Raw genomic sequence first — 14866 nt, 5'->3', positions numbered from 1 at the left:
GTTAGGAATATGAGTTAGGAGTCAAAGCAACTGCTACCCCGTTCTTTAGAAAGAGTTTTGAAAAATTAAACAATATATATATGAAACCACTTCATTTTTTTTTTTAATTATATATATATATAAAGTAAGTAGTTGCTGCAAATGACGTACAGCTGCAAAACTCTATTTTTTATTGCCAAATTGTACCACTGCCATATGGCAGCACTGTAAATTACATCAGCTGAGAGCAACGAGAATGAGTCCGAAAAGGTTGGTGAAAAGGCTAAGATAACAAAAGCCTGTTTTGGCGCTCTACCTACGGTCACACTGTAGTTCAGCAATCACGAAATTCGTTTAAACTTGACCACGAAATTAAGCGATAAATGACGATGTGGATTGGCCAAAACACCCAGATTCGTTTGGTGCCACTAAAGGATCCGCCAAAGACCATCCGATACAGTTTCCTGGCGACCAAGTTCGGGCAGATGATGATGGGAGTGATAAACCCAATATCCGGCGATTCGAAAGACCAAGTCGCAATTGGTGTGCTTCACTTCGTGATTAAGGACAATGTGAGTACCTACAATGAAGTCCAGGAGCGGTGGCCAAAATCCGAACTCTGGAAGGACGATGATGCGGTCAAGTTGGTGGCGGATAAACTGTTCGAAAGCGACAAGGAAAACTCGCAGGCGATTCCCATTGCCATCTATGGAACCGACTTCCAGCTGTCCGTATGGCGAGCTCTGGTGCATATGAAACGAGGGGAGACCTGCACTTACTCCCAACTGGCCGAGCGGATGGGTCGTCCAACGGCGGTCAGAGCAGTGGCCAGTGCTGTGGCCAAAAATGAGCTTGCTATCCTCATTCCGTGCCACCGAGTTGTGTCCCAAAACGGAGCTTCGAAGTACCACTGGGGCGCAGCCCTCAAGCAACTGCTTCTGGCCGATGAAAAGTCAAAGAACTATTAAAAATCGTTACTCGTATCTTTATTGAAACTCAACTCCGCACAATGGTCTTACTGTTGGGGTGGTAAGGAATTTGAAAATGCAGACAGGCTCGAGATTGTGCACTTCCTACTTATAAACTGTACCTACAAAATAAGAGCGATCCCATCTACTCCCGATGCAGCAGCACGAAAATGGCCAAAATAGAGAGAATGGCCCACTGAAAAGTTGCAAATTCGGGCTTAGTGGCGAAAAAAAAACACAAACGTCCTTCAACTTACCTTAACCTTGGGATATTCGTTCATGAAGATCGTGATGATGCCCACGTAAGGCAGGAAGCCCCTGGCCCGGCCCACAATGTCCTTTTTGGTCAGCCACAGCTGGTTGGGTGCATACAGGCCCCGGTCGTCCACGTTGTTATTGTCGCCCTTGGTCAGGAACTTGACGGATCCGTCCTCTCTGCAGAAAAGATTGATTGGGATTATATGGGACCAAACCAAACCAAAAGGAAATCATACAGAATACAATAAAAAGGAATCTTGGCCCGTGACTAAATATAAAACAACAATGTTTTAAGACAACGAAACACAAGCTTAACTTAATGACGTGTCCTAAAACTACAAATTGTATCTAAAATAAAAAATGATCTATTCCATACGGCATGTGAGCTATTTTCAATCCCTTTTAGAAAATATGTAATTCCTTTTTGCCTTCACTGCTGTAGGAAAACTTTTACTAGCCACTGTGTTCCATGCACCTTCTCATAAACGAGCTTAAGGGAGGTCCACAAATTTACATAACATTTCATGTGCACAAGGATTTCAAATAGTTAAAAAAATAGCATTACACAAAAGTGGCACTAATTTAGTTCCTTCCCCTGGCGATTAGAAACTATGATGCTCATTCCACCTAACCGATCAGAGATGTTAAAATGCCTACTTGAACAGCAAGCACCCAGTACGACATCATGCCCCATTCATCTTAAAGACGCTTTCTGGGATTGGTTTCCATATCCGTAGCCCCAGGAAACTCACTTTTCGTGCAGCTTGATGACGCGGTGTACAATGGGTATGTCCCTGCCCTCCACCTTGAAGACGACGATCTCGCCGACGCGCACCGGCTCCTCCTTGTAGTTAGTGAGGAAGAGGAGGTCGCCGCGGTGGAAAGCCGGCTCCATGCTGCCACTGAGCACGACAACGATCGGCGACTCGCTGCCGGTGACCACCATCAGGCCCTTCCAGATCATCAGCGCCGAGGAGACGATCATGGCGAAGCTCAGCACCTGGTACAGCGACTGCGGGAGGGAAAGGGCACGAATCAGGATGATATATGGGTGCATTGCCCGGAGAAGCGGCGCTGCTCACCTGACGCTTGTTCATTCTGTTGAAGTCGCCCAGCATCTCGTCAATCTGCAACATGCTGGCTACGCCCATGGCTGCGGCTGTTATTGCGGTGCTTGTGGAGGAAATAGCCTTTTTAAATGCAATTGAAAAGGTCCTTAACAAAACTTCTCGGCTTCGTCCACGAAGACAGAAAATTTCCGACACGTATGTTTAGGCCGAGTTGCCAGACGGTGTGTGACGGGTGCGTGATGATCTTTGTGCAACTATTGTTCGGTCACACTATTGTTTCCCAAAAACTCCCGCCTTTTGTGACTTTTTTTTTTTTTGGGTATAAACATTATTTAATTCCCGGCGTTGGTTCAAGTTAGTCTTTTATTCTGGTCTTCGTGTTTACCTTATAAATGTTTCAGAAGTTCTAAGATTAAAGGTCACTCTGTACTATAAATCACCATTTTTATTCCTATAACTTACCAATTGCGCACATTAGAGGCATCTTAACCTTTATTAATACATAGTAATATTATATAATATATATCGTAGTGGCAAAAATTCGAATTAATAGCGTTCGTAATAGTTCTTAAATATATTCCTGAGTTAACGGTAAAAATTAAAGAGTATCCCATACGCTACAGTGCTGCCACACCAAGCAATCGATAAGCGAGCTGCCACCACAATTTGACAGTAACGTTTTCCGCAATTGGTGTGACCGCAAGCGAAAACGTGAAGTGAGCGCCATCGGTGGTGTTTTCTCGCGAAATATAATATCAACTAAGCGGAGAAAGATGGGCGACAAGTTGCTGGATCCGACGCAGATCATCAATGGGCTGGCTGTGATGCTGTCCTTTTTCGTGGGCTACCGATACGCCCTGAAGCGAGGCGATGCCAAGGACTCCGTCACCGAGGGAGCGGCGACCCCGTTCTCGCAGGAATCTTCGGTGTCTAGCGGTTCCGAGGCTTCAGTTTCGGATAAGGTGAGAAGGAAAGCCCTCGGTAGGCATTCAATGGCCCCAATCCACCTAGTACTCTGAACTTGTTGTAGACCCAAATGCATCATTGAACGCATACACTTGGGGTCACAATAATAGCAGTGCCATTTTTTGTTGTACGGTAGAAGTTTTCAAAAGTCCTACTTTACATAGTTTAAAGTATGATTTTTTAACATAAGTATATAGCACATACACATTATAATAATATAATACCAACGCTAATTTTCTAAACATTGCAGGGCTATGGAGGCTTGAACGACAACTTTAAGATGGTCCTGGTGGTGCGCAACGATCTCAAGATGGGCAAGGGCAAAATTGCCGCCCAGTGTGGCCACGGAGCGGTGGGTGCTTACCAGCGGGCGGTGGTCAGGACGCCTCGACTACTGCGGTCGTGGGAGAACTGCGGTTGCGCCAAGATAGCCGTTCGCGTGGAGAGCGAGGCGGAGCTGATGGCCATCAAGAAGGAGGCCGAGAGACAGCAACTGAACACGTGTCTCATCCGCGACGCCGGTCGCACACAAATAGAGGCCAACTCCAAGACTGTGCTGGCCGTGGGTCCAGCGGCTGCCGCCGACATCGACCGGGTTACCGGCCACCTGAAATTGCTGTAAGATCCGCACTTCGGAAACTCTCACAGGCCATTGGCATTACTAATTCACTCAAGTGCAACCCGACAATTCACAAAGCAATACGGCGCACCGGTGGAGCGGTTGAAAGATTAAGGCCACCGGGTGGAGGACGACTGTGACATGCAAGCTAAGCTAAGATTTACGTTATTACATTAACTGTGAACCGAGCTATTAAACATTAAACGATTGACAGTCCGGCCTGGAACTGCAAAGCTCCGAAGCGTTTTTGTAGGGGTTCAAGTGGTAAAATCCTAGCTCAAGTAATTAAGTCCCTGTAGAGTATTTCCTTTTTCCAAAACTATTGTGTTTTGGTAAATCCTTTACTAACATATATTTGAAAAATGAAATGTGTCTACTCATTAAGATTATATCTAGCTTCCCACAGTATTTGGTCTATTTCTTTTCAGAAAATATCAGGGTCTTTTGAAAAGTAATGGTGACACTTGTTTGTTTCTAGGCATTATTTAAAGTTATGAAAATTATATTTTAAAAACATATTTTGAATTAGATTTCATAAATTGTAAAGTGTATAATTAAAAACATATTGGCATGAAAAGGAAATATTTTTTCAGAGAACATATTGTAGTATTTCAAAATCCGTTAAAACAATGCATTGTAAAAAGTGTATAAAATTGTTTCACAGCGAAGCTCAATCCTATTATTAAATCGACGTTTTATTTTCTAACAACTAACAATTATTCCCTATCACTAAAAAGTCCAGGCATAATCATTGTCTCCCTGCGGCGTCTGTTGCTGCTGCAGTTGCTCTGATTGCATTGGTGGCATCACTTGGTGCTGCAACTGCTCCATTTCCTGCACTTGTTGGAAGTCCAGTTGCGGTGGTTGCTGGTAGTCGAGAGTCGTGGGCTCGTTGGACGAATCCACCATGTATATCTGCGACTGCGATGCTGCCTGTCCCATCTGCTGGTGCTGCAAGGCGTAATCCCCGTCGTCGAAGACCTCCTTTTTGATACGCACTCGAGAACCATCGTCTTCCTCGTCACTCTCCGAAATATCCAGATCATCATCGATGCCCATTCCGTTGTTCATGGTATTGACAGGCATTTCCGGCGCCATTTGCATGGCCATTGAAGCGTCCATTCCTAAGTCTGCACCGGAAGCGGCACTTGTGCTGGCTTCGGCGGGATTGTAAGGCCCATTATCATCCTGCTCGTGCGATAGGAAGTTGGTGAAAGCACCCTGCAAGCTGCTGGGCTCGCCGAGGCTCTGGCGCTGCTTGTGCATGGCGAGGAAATCTGAGGGATCGTAGTTGGGGTCCACATCCATGGATTCATCTGAAATGTTTTTGAAAACACGCATTAGAAAGAGCGTACTCAAAGTCCTAATCATATATGGGATTAAAGGTGTGGGGACATGGACATCGAGGGCACAACACAAACACGAAGTAAGGATAATAAAGACCTTGCTGCTGTTGAGCATAGTAGCCGCCCACGCCACTCAACTGCACCATTGCTTCGGCCACCTGCTGGCTGTCATCCTCGCCGATCGGCTCCTCTGCTTAGGTGATTTGGGTAAAATCAGAAACAGAAAAAATCCAAACAGTCAGCGAATTAAAGTGTTTTCTAGATTAGTATTAATCCTCAAAGCGCGTGCCAAGAACCGTATTAAACATAAAGAAGTGACAATTTTTAATGGAATTTAATTGTGAATAAACGATAAAGGGTATTAGATAACCCACCGCCAAACTATCAGTTTGGAAAATTTGTTTTTCTTAAATAATTTGGCAATTTAGAATTTAAAGAACAAGCCAAATTATCATATGCGGTTCTCGTCTAAGAATGAACATAAGTAAGCAGGCCTTAGTATGAATGTACCCACCTGCCATCTGGTGAGCCTCTAGGTCAATCTCTGTCTTGATGTTCTTGGGGTCAAACATGCCATCCATGGCATCGGCAGGCGCATTGATACGTTCGCCCTGATCTAAAATGCTCGCCGCATTGTTCTCGTCTTCGGAGACCTCCTGGAAGTCCTCCTCCTCGTCGTCGTCCTCGTCATCTGTGGAGCATTGGAGATCTAACGGAAACCAAATAATTTTAATAACATATCTTTAATTTTGATCGGAGACCAAATACTGAAAAATATCAAATCATATTTAATATGTTCGAAAACGTAGAATGAAATTATAACCTAATCTACAATTAAGCAAAATGTTAGCTACTAAGATCAGGATCTACGAATAGTGCTAGTTAGTCATTTAAGCTCGAATATCCAAATCAAAAATGTGGTGCGTGTAAAAGCTGTGGAACGGTCAGTAAATTTGGGTTTGGTTTTGTTGTGTTGTGTTTGAAAACAAGATGCAAGTGAGTAGTTGTGAGGTGGCTCGCAGGCTTAGTTTCAATTAGTCGGCGATTAGAGGCTTACCTTCATCCAGGAAGTAAGCTTGCGTGTGACTCATGTTTGAGGCAAGGCTGTCCTTCCTCGGACGCCCCCGACCACGCTTAACCGGATTCTGGGATTTGACTAGAAAAAGGTAAAAGTTTTTGCAATTCGTTGGTGGCAACAGTGAAATGTTTGCAGTCTTGGCCCTAATTGATACATCTTGGTACATATGTATGTGAAAAAGATTTCCCTTTTTAGTTATTAAACATCAGTTCACTGGCCCTACTAAATCTTAATGTTTTTAATAGAAAGAACTGAAAAAGTTGACCAATTTAACATTTTAAATTAACAATTCGAACAAAACCAAAGACAATTCGCAAATATTTAAACGCAATTTAAATTATCGCAGATATGGCTTAAATCTATATACTATATATGGATCCAAATATTTATACATTACAAATTCTAAGTATGTAAGAATAGAGCATTTTACAATTCCATAAGCTTTCTAGACATATATATTTAAGTGCATGCATGGCCATCATGCCCAATACCTAAATATCTACATGAATGTCTATACAATGAATCTGATTCCATCCATTCGGAAGATCAGTGTTATTGCGCTTAAATTAAATTGAATTAAGTCTGGGATTAGTATAAGCATAAGGATCCTTTCGGATTCGTGATTACCATAACCGAAGTTTCTGAATTCGAAATGTAAAGACAGAATGATCAATACCAATAGTTCTTTAGAGGTCCACAAAAGAGTAAATGTATAAATGTGTATGTATGAAGTTCTAGTAAAGTGCCACAGGATCCTTGACCTATCGATCAGGCGTAATAAAATAGTAACTGAAGCCCAAGCCCACTTACCCTCCTCCACGGGGTCGCGCTGCTTGCGGGGCCTACCCCTTCCGCGCTTCACCTCACCAGGACCAGGAGGAGCTGGTTTTCGCACCGCCGGCGCCGTATGTGACGAACCGGCCTCGGCGCCCATGCTGCGATGGATAGAGTTCGATGAGGAGGCATGCCCCCCATGACCCTCGACGTCGATGTAGTCATCTCCGGGTGAACTGGCCCTACTGCCACGGTCAAAGTTGTAATCATCATTGCCCCAGGCTTCATCAAACTCTGGTGCATTTTCCCTAGCACGCTCCTGCGTCTTAGCTATGTTATTTTCCAACTGGCCGCAGTGCTCCGAAAACTAGTTTAAAGCAATATTTTTGTAAGAACAACGGCAACAACAAATATACAGAACAACAGATACCTACCTCAATTAACTGGGTTTGGGCATACTCAAGTATCTTCTTTGAGAACTTGGTGTAGCGGGTGTCACTGCCGTTGTACTGCTCACAGTTGGTGGCGATCAACTCGATATCAGCCAGATACTCGGCACGACTGTGATAGCGATGAGCTGTTTTAAAAGCGATGATTAGTATTCACGAGCGATTGGCATTTGTTGCCAATGGATAGGTAAAAGCTTACCTTCAATGTTTTTGCCGATAGTTTCGAGGTCCATGGGTCGCTTGATAACCGTGTAGTAGTCCTTAACCTGTTTCTTGTTGACAGGCTTAAGGAAAGGCCAGCTCTCTGGTAATTGCTTAATCTGCGAGTGCAGCTTGTCAAAGATAAAGGAGAGTGCCACTTGGTCATCGTCGTCCAGCAGCGGGTTAATTGCCTTCTCGAGGCGCATCAGTTTGTCTTCGCGCTCTGCGAGCAATTCAAAACAACTGCTGAACATGCGTTGGGCAGCCAAGGTGTATGCACTCTGCGGTCCATTGTAGATCAGCGAGTTGTCCACAATCTGCTTGAGATCCTCGAGGAACATCTCGCGACTCGTGTAGCGCCTTTGGCGAATATACTCCCTCATCGTTTGCAGATCCATGGGCTTGGTCACCACGCGGTAGTAGTCGGGAACCTTTTTTGCGCTTACCGGGAACAGGAATGGCGATACATCTGGCATAGATCGCAGCTCATTATGGATAATCTCCAGGATAGAGGACAGTACCACAACGGGGTCCGTGCGCCTGCGATTGGCCGTTTTATTGTGTCGCTGCAGATAGTCACAATGAAGATCGCCACCCACTCTGCGTTTCTTCTTGCCCATCGCATCTCGGGGAACCTTCAAGGTGAAACCAGAGCTAGATCCGCTGCGACGCTTGCCATCATCACCACCATGACGCTTGAGAATCTTACTGCTGAGCGTTACTTTGGTGCCATCGACATTCACAAGATCATCGTCATCCATTGTCATCTCCTTTTCGCTCTGTTCGTCAAAATCGTCAGCCAGAGATGGGTTCGACTGGGACAGACTGCTTTGCATGCCAGAATACAAGGGACAGGCTTTGTTTGTGCGCATGTGACCAACCTGTCCACAGGCGCCGCACTTCAGCTTTAGGTCTGGCTTAAGCTTGAACTTCTTGCGCGAAGGGCTGACCTCCTTGTAGCCGCTATCCCGCTCCTTGTGCGAATGACCGCCCGAGCTCTTAGGATCACCCAAGGAAGTGGGCATGCCACCTGGCTGAAGCTTCTGGTTCTGGGCCAGCTGCGCCAGGCGTTCGCGCTCCTGGTTGCGCTTGATGCGACGTAGCTGCTCCTGAATGCGTCTCTTTTCGCGCTTCATCTCCTCCTTCTGCTGCTCATCTAGCGTTGCGAACTGCTTGATGAACTGCTCGTCCTTAGTGGTGCGAATCTTGATGTAGGCGTCGATAACTGGTTGCCGCCGCACAGTCTCCACGCGAGTATATTCCTTGCCATCGTTACCTCTAAAGGTACGCGTAATGCGAAGGATCCTGCCCTGGTTGTTGGTTGCCAGCATTTGCTGTCCCGGATCATCCTTTCCTTTGGCTCCCTTGGCTCCTCCACTACCACTTGGTCCGCCGTGTTCTTCGTCAAGCTGGCGAAGCAACTCCTGACGCTCCAGCTCTTCACGTTCCCTTGACAATTGCGTCGAGGTTTTCTTGTTTGACAGCATGTTCTCAAGATTCTTGCCAAGTTCTTCGAGATCAGATTCCTCAGAGGCCGAGGACTCTGCCTCATCTGTGGACAGCACCTCAGAGCTGGCCAGCACTCTGTTTTGCAGATCGAATATGCGCTGGCACTCTTCCTTATAACGCTCCTGATGCTCTGCAATGGAGAACCGGTTGCCACGAGAAAACTTATCCATTCCCTCTTCACCGGCCTTGGCCTTTTCTGTGGACAGGGTGCGCACCACGTCAATGACCTCCCAGCGGGAAAGCTTTTTGATCTCCTCCTCGGGCACCTTGAACTGCCGCAACAGCTCTTTTGCACGCTGGAGTGGCAGACGACGCAAATCTGCATCTGTTCCTGTGACCGAACGTTTAGGCTGCGACTCTTGCTCCTCCTTGGTTTGCTGTGAAAGTGATTGTAAGAAAAAATATGAACATAAAGTTAGTTTTATATTTTTCTGTTAAATATATTACCGTGGGCTTGTTTGGCACTCGAACATATGAAAATCCCTCTCCACATCCCGTTGGATCGGCTGGACCACTCAACTGGAGTAAACACTTTCCCCGCATGGCTTGGATATATGCGCGAGTCGTGTTCCAAGGAGCCACCTTTACTTCGTCGTCAAGCTTCAGCTGCGCCTCCTCGTCGTCATCTTCCTGAGGTGCGAACAAAAACTTTTCTCCATACCCAGCATCCTGAAACCAGAAAAAATAAAATATAGAGCTCAGCAGAACAAGTAAGATTAAACAAGACTTCGCAAACACATACCTTTAAGCGTTGTTCCGCCGCTATCATGCTGAAGTACGCGCAACACTGCTCAGGTGACACCATGGCTCGGATCTCCTCCTCGGATGGAAGGCGAAACTCTGGCTTTATAACCCACCAATTGGAGTCCATGCCTGTTCGCTTGAAGTCAGCGCACTGCTTTAAACGCTTGCGGATGCTGCTCTCGGAATGAGCGGGAAAAGCCTGTTTTATATCGTCCATTCGAATGCGGCGCGGGTTGTCGCGACTTTTCCAGAACAGGCGGTAAATAAACACCTGACCAAACAAACAAATTGTTAGCAATTGAAAGACAGATTAGATCTTTGGACTTGCCTGCAGAAAGTCACGGGTGAAGTTGTTGGCCCTTTTGGAATTCGGACCGGGTACCTCGTACAGCGGACACTCCTGACCCACGGTGTATATTGAATTCACCGACCGTATCCAGTAGTTGTTCCGCGTGCGAATGACGAGGAAATCGTTGTGAGCCATCTTATGTGGATAAATAGGCGCTCGGTACATGTTGTTCTCAATCGCCTGTATGCACTGGCCAGGATGCAGGATGCCCAGGAAGGGACTTGTGTGCGCAAAGGCCACTTCTCCATAAACAAAATCCTGCGGCCCACTGTCCTTCTCAGCCTTACGCTTGTAGTAGTTCTTTATCTTGGAGCACATGCCCACCTGGTTTATCAGAGGCGGATGCTCTTCGCAGAACTCGGCTAGTACGATGTCTCCGTCCCTTCCGCTTAAATCCTCTGGGTTGCGCATAAAGAAGACGTCTCCGCCACCGGAGGCAATGCGCTCCACTTCGCGCTGCTTCGCCTTCTTTGCGATGGTCTTCAGCAGTGGGAAGACAGGATGAGGGATAGACTGGGCCATTGGCCCGTGGGAGTACTTCTTTAGGGGGGGGCGATGGAAGGCGCGGAGCTTCATCGGGCCCATGTGCGTAGGCACAAACGGAGCTCGCAGCTCTACCACCGGAGTCGAGTGTTGAATAAGATTACCGCCCACCTTAAGTCGTAGGGTGGGTTCTGTCTTCGGTGTGTAGTAACTGAAAGGGAATTAAAATCTGCATTCTGCATCCATTATTATATTAAGAGACTTACGTGTCATTGGATATGTTAAAGGGGTCACGGTCAGGACTTTTGGGTGGCGGCGGAGGTGTGTCCTCCGCAAGCACGTTGATCACACCCGCCTTGCCAAGTAGGATCTTAGACTTTTTTACGTGAGGATGCGGTATCTTGATCTTAGGTGGAGGACCCGTGCTCTTATTGATTTTAGAGGGATCTATGTCATCAGGAATACCCAAAATGATGTTTTCGTCGTTGGGATCCAAAGTGAGTACCTTCGGCTTGGGCACCTTGCTCACTTGCTGGGCATCCCAGATTACCTCGTCCTCCCACTTGTAGTATATTAGCTCCTCATTTTCAACTGGAAAAAGGCTATACCAGGTGTCATCAGGTGCCTCCGCTGGCTTTGCTTGAGCACTAAAATCGATTGAAATATTAGTGTAAAATACGTATGAATTCAACTTTCAATTAATTACTTTTGCTGGGCCTTTTTGCTTGATGCTCCCGAACCCTGCTTGGAGCTTCCACTTCCCACGGGCATAGACGGTTTGCCCGGCTGGCTAAAGGCGCCAGCCGTTCTCGACCCGCTCGAGGGCAACCATCCGGCTGCATTTGTCTTTGAGTTAAGCTTTTGGAGCACCTTTGCCTTGATGTCGTTACCGTCCCAGACCACGTCGTCTTCCCAATGCAGCTGGGAGACCATGAGAAAGGCATCATCCGCAATGCTTGGATCTTCGACATCATCTTCTGGACTCTTTACACGGCGTTCATCTTTGAGTTGCGGCTGAGACGAGGTGCTTGCTGCCTTTGTCTTGAAGCCATAGTTGAACCCCTCTCCAGAGTCGGGCACCTCTAGCATATCATACCAAATCTGTGCAGGCCCGAACCGCCAGTCAGCCACCTTTGGCTTCTGATCGCTGTTCTCGCCGTTGTCCGGTCCTTCTGGACGCACATCCTCGCTGTTGAAGTCGCCCAGCAATTTGTCCTCGTCGTCGGACATGCACTCCGCTGGCGTTGGCTCTGCAGCATAGTGCAGACTGAAGCCCCGCTTTCGTGGCTCCTCAGTATCGCTTGGAGAGTCCGAACCACCAGTGTTTGTCGTCTGAAATGGTTTACGAAAAGTTTCCTGGTGATCCCGTCCCGTTTAAAAGTACTCTGATCTTCTACCTTCTGATCCCTGGATTGATTTCGCTTGCGGCGGCGTTTGCGCACGTGTCGCCAGATCTGGGGCAAACTCGTGGGTTTACCGGGTCCGAAGAGACGGGAGAAGCGTAGCACCTTTTGGGGACGAAAGTCCGGAAAGAGCTCACGCACATCCACATTCTGGTACTTGGACGGCAGTATGTCTGCCAGTGGTGTGTCCAGCTTCCGATCCGCATCTTAAAGGAATGACCATTGACAAAAAAATTCTATTGTTTTCAAATAATTTTTACCCTTTGAATCGGTAGATTTGGAATCGTCACTGGGACTAGATGCATCATTTGACTTGGCCGGTTCCTCGATGCCGCCGCCAGAGCCGGAGCGCATTGGTGCACTTGGTGGAGGCATTAGTTCCTTGTCGTCCTTAGCTGCAACAAAATGTGAGTTATTCTCTCTGTATAGCAATAGGTCTGAACCCAACCTGAGCGGTGCAAAAGTAATCGTGTCACTTTGACAGGAATTGCATAGACCTTTAAAAATTTGAGCAATATCCTCTCCTACCAGTGTTAACTGGTTAAATTAAATGTCATCAAACCGTTGTAGATTACGGTCTTACTTACTCAACTTGGCCTCTACCTTGGAGGCGGGAATGGCGTCTTCTAAGTCATCATAAGTGCTTGTTTCTTCGGGCGGAGTGCGTGGGCAGTCCTCGGATAACTCGGTGATGTCAGAGTAGTCAATGGCATCGTCCTGAGCCTTTACGGCGCCATCCTCCCTTTTAACGCCCGCTTTGAGCGCATCAAAGGCACTCATTCCTTCGCTGGCACTGACGGCTGACGGTCTGGCGTCCTCCTCTTCCTCGTCATCCGACGGAGGCTCGGCTTCCTTGAGATCGATAACCTCGAGCAGCATAGAATCCAGACCCAATCTGAAAGTAATCCATACGCAATATGAATGGAAATGTAATTAAAAGTGTCTTATATCTTGTGAATTAAGATATATTTGAATGATACCGGGTTTACATATGTATGTACAAGCATGTGTACTCACTTGGAAAGGGAACCAATGTTTTCCCGGAGCTCCGCATCGAAACCGGTGCCCCCGCGCCCCTCTCCGTCGTCATCTTGCAGCAGTCTGCCCTCGGAGTCGATGTTGCCGAAAAGAATGCCGGTCAAGTCCAATCCATTGCCGATCGATCCCTCATCGTCGCTGTTGTCAGATTCCATCTCCATTTCTATGGGCTTGCAATGTTTACGCGGCTAAAGTATATTTTCTTCGACGGAGTGTAATTGCATTTTTCACACGCGTAAGTGTGACCGTCGATGGACAAAGCAAAGATGCCTCATGGCTCCCCACTGGCACCAGAAAATCCGCGATTAGATTTGGACAAGGGTTGGGAGCTTGGGAAGGTCAATTGCGTTTTGTACCGAAGGTTAGTGTCCAACAAAAAGGGCTCTGTAATATTTTTAATTGGCAATTTTGTACCATGTATGGCATACGTGGATTTTTATTAAAAAATATATATTCCTTTGATATTCGTACATTTCATTTGTATAATTATATATTTCTGAATAGAACTTCTGTAAACACCATTAACACGATCACTTTTGTTCAGCTTCTATCAAAATATAACTTTATTCAGCCAAAAATAGTTTATTCAACGCTCATTGGAGAAAAAATGGGCATACATAAGCACTACAATGCCAATTTAGAATTACAGTTCTCAGACCTACATTTGTGTTACGGTTTTGTAACGTTGAAGGAGCTATATTTCTCTATTGTTGTTCAGATTTTACAGAAATCTGTAGCAAACAATCATAACTACTTCAGATAGCAAAAACTTAAACCATCAATTTTTATATATTTCTTATTATTCATTTTTTATTATAAATATATATATGTTTATTTTCAGAAGTCTCTTCTTAACTTGGTTTTACTCAAACGATTTTACCAACTGCGCTTTCTCTAGCTGAGAATCGTTTTAATGATAATCTCGAAGAGACTATCCACAACTTTGGGATTTGTACTGTCACAAATTGTCATATTTGTACCAAAGAACTGCATGGGAATGTAGGATTTTTATATGCAGGCTTTGAACTATTTGAACGGATTAAAGGAAGAGTACGCTGAGCTCACAAATTTAGTCACCTTCAAGAATCCGATCCTGAAACTTTTACATCAAATGAATCTATGGTTTTTCAATAGATTTTCGTTATAAAATGTATTTCTGATGATTAAACCGGCTGAAAATTCGTTTTCATGGCTTAAACTCTAAAGAATCATTTTAATTCAAGGCAGCATTTCTCTAGGACACAAACCAATGCCATTGTGTACATTTTTTTGCTAATCTCTTTCCGTGACCGACTTCATTGTACCTCAAATTAATTATATGTTTTATAACTTACCTTTACCAAGGCTTCTGTTCCCAGATATGGAAAACCACAAAGTGGGAAAATTTAAAGGTAGACTAGTAAAAATCGAATATTTTTTTGTGTTTCGTCTTTTTGGAATTTCCCTTCATTATAAAATGCCTCAAATTAAATTTTCGAAACTTAATTATCCACGCTGAATGAATGATATAATAAAAATAAATATACGTATATTTACGTATACCGACCGTGATCAGGACTTAAGCCACTTTGAAGCTTGGAGATGGGTGGCAAGTATTTACGCTGTTGCAGAAAGAATATGATCATTAAGATG

At 45.5% G+C, this 14866-nt stretch overlaps 4 protein-coding genes across 11 annotated transcripts; 2 read left to right on the top strand and 2 right to left on the bottom strand.

Moving 5' to 3' along the window:
- The first annotated feature begins 284 nt into the window (after positions 1-284).
- On the top strand, positions 285-1579 carry agt (O-6-alkylguanine-DNA alkyltransferase). 2 transcript variants are annotated; one of them, NM_001316493.1, is made up of 1 exon: positions 285-1579. In NM_001316493.1, exon 1 carries the CDS (start codon positions 363-365, stop codon positions 945-947), a length of 585 nt encoding a protein of 194 aa, NP_001303422.1. In that variant the 5' UTR covers positions 285-362; the 3' UTR covers positions 948-1579. The 2 variants fall into 2 exon arrangements, with proteins under 2 accessions (NP_001303422.1, NP_477366.1); NM_058018.3 differs by having other exon boundaries at positions 285-977.
- Positions 943-2503, bottom strand: twr (twisted bristles roughened eye). The gene is made up of 4 exons (NM_141419.4): positions 2288-2503; positions 1958-2217; positions 1205-1382; positions 943-1143 (listed from the first exon to the last, which is right to left on the bottom strand). The coding sequence occupies exons 1-4, from the start codon at positions 2354-2356 to the stop codon at positions 1093-1095; spliced, it is 558 nt and encodes a 185-aa protein (NP_649676.1). The 5' UTR covers positions 2357-2503; the 3' UTR covers positions 943-1092.
- Positions 2504-2942: 439 nt separating this feature from the next.
- On the top strand, positions 2943-4355 carry CG1307 (uncharacterized protein). 2 transcript variants are annotated; one of them, NM_001300273.1, is made up of 2 exons: positions 2943-3237; positions 3492-4355. In NM_001300273.1, exons 1-2 carry the CDS (start codon positions 3049-3051, stop codon positions 3861-3863), a joined length of 561 nt encoding a protein of 186 aa, NP_001287202.1. In that variant the 5' UTR covers positions 2943-3048; the 3' UTR covers positions 3864-4355. The 2 variants fall into 2 exon arrangements, with proteins under 2 accessions (NP_001287202.1, NP_649675.2); NM_141418.4 differs by having other exon boundaries at positions 3492-4095.
- On the bottom strand, positions 4337-13496 carry Taf1 (TBP-associated factor 1). Of its 6 annotated transcripts, none has more exons than NM_001260023.1 (16): positions 13214-13496; positions 12784-13091; positions 12457-12720; positions 12191-12402; positions 11500-12125; positions 11060-11440; positions 10290-11004; positions 9960-10232; positions 9665-9886; positions 7707-9594; positions 7493-7635; positions 7095-7425; positions 6264-6362; positions 5721-5915; positions 5304-5396; positions 4337-5176 (listed from the first exon to the last, which is right to left on the bottom strand). In NM_001260023.1, exons 1-16 carry the CDS (start codon positions 13393-13395, stop codon positions 4590-4592), a joined length of 6519 nt encoding a protein of 2172 aa, NP_001246952.1. In that variant the 5' UTR covers positions 13396-13496; the 3' UTR covers positions 4337-4589. The 6 variants fall into 6 exon arrangements, with proteins under 6 accessions (NP_001246952.1, NP_996160.1, NP_996159.1 ...); NM_206438.2 differs by having other exon boundaries at positions 12457-12591; NM_206437.2 differs by lacking the exon at positions 5304-5396 and having other exon boundaries at positions 12457-12591.
- Positions 13497-14866: the final 1370 nt, after the last annotated feature.

Source organism: Drosophila melanogaster, chromosome 3R, assembly GCF_000001215.4.
Source record: "Drosophila melanogaster chromosome 3R".
Taxonomy (NCBI): domain Eukaryota; kingdom Metazoa; phylum Arthropoda; class Insecta; order Diptera; family Drosophilidae; genus Drosophila; species Drosophila melanogaster.
This window is presented reverse-complemented; position numbering and strand designations above follow the sequence as displayed.